The sequence below is a fragment of the Priapulus caudatus genome, unplaced genomic scaffold (assembly GCF_000485595.1).
Source record: "Priapulus caudatus unplaced genomic scaffold, Priapulus_caudatus-5.0.1 Scaffold3560, whole genome shotgun sequence".
Classification (NCBI taxonomy): Eukaryota; Metazoa; Priapulida; class Priapulimorpha; order Priapulimorphida; family Priapulidae; genus Priapulus; species Priapulus caudatus.
In genome coordinates this window covers 16628-17456 of record NW_014580621.1, presented here as the reverse complement: position 1 = coordinate 17456, position 829 = coordinate 16628, and the positions used below count along the sequence as shown (strand labels likewise).

General features: G+C 44.9%; 1 protein-coding gene across 1 annotated transcript in view; it reads left to right on the top strand.

Annotated features, from left to right (window-relative positions):
• Window positions 1-677: 677 nt before the first annotated feature.
• The window catches only part of LOC106819500 (probable JmjC domain-containing histone demethylation protein 2C), a gene marked incomplete at both ends in the record, with an annotated part of 2341 nt that continues 2189 nt past the window's right edge, over window positions 678-829 (top strand). Inside the window, 1 exon segment of the mRNA XM_014824123.1 lies at window positions 678-762. Within this exon segment, the coding sequence (XP_014679609.1) occupies window positions 678-762 (85 nt within the window).

Below are 829 nucleotides of genomic sequence, written 5' to 3'. Positions count from 1 at the left end.
ATATACAGGGACATCATGGGGCGTGAGCTCTAAGACACGGGCCATGACCTTAGCCGTGACCTTAGCCGAGACTTTAGACGTGACCTTAGCCGTGACCTTAGACGTGACGTTAGATGTGACCTTAGACGTGACCTTAGCCGTGACTTTAGCCGTGACCTTAGACGTGACCTTAGACGTGACATTAGCTGTGACTTGTGCGGTCGAGAGTTTATTTCGATGGTGCGAATGAAAAAAAAAATTAGTTGGAAGTTAGTCCTCTAGAAAGAGGTACTCAGTGCTCCCTGCTGTGTGTTTCCTTTACATATGTTTTCGCGCCGAACCTAGAATAAGTCGTTCTCGTATTTTTTGTTAAAAACAGACACCTCTTCCCAGTATTCCTTTATCGGATTCCTCAGAGGAAGGGTTTGTATGCCAGGGAGGAGGGTTGGTGTGGCAGAGGGGATGAGTTGGTAGAGAGGAAGGTATGGCGTGGCGTGGGAGAAACCCGTATAATCCATAGCTTCTCTCTCTCTATCGTTGTTGTTACATAGAGGAAAGGTGTGGCGTGGCGTAGGAGAAACCCGTTTAATACATAGCTTCTCTCTCTCACTCTCTTGTTGTTGTTATGTAAAGGGAGGTGTGGCATGGCGTGGGAGAACCCTTCTCTGATCCATGTCTCTCTCGTTGTTGTGTTTTAGGAGCTGACTGTCACTGACGACACTGTACTGGAACCTCACAATGAAGACCCGTCGCTTATACAGATGAAAATATTGGGTGATCGTGGTAAGTACTACTACTAGTAGTGATGAGGATGTTAATAATAATAAATAATAATAATAATAATAATAAT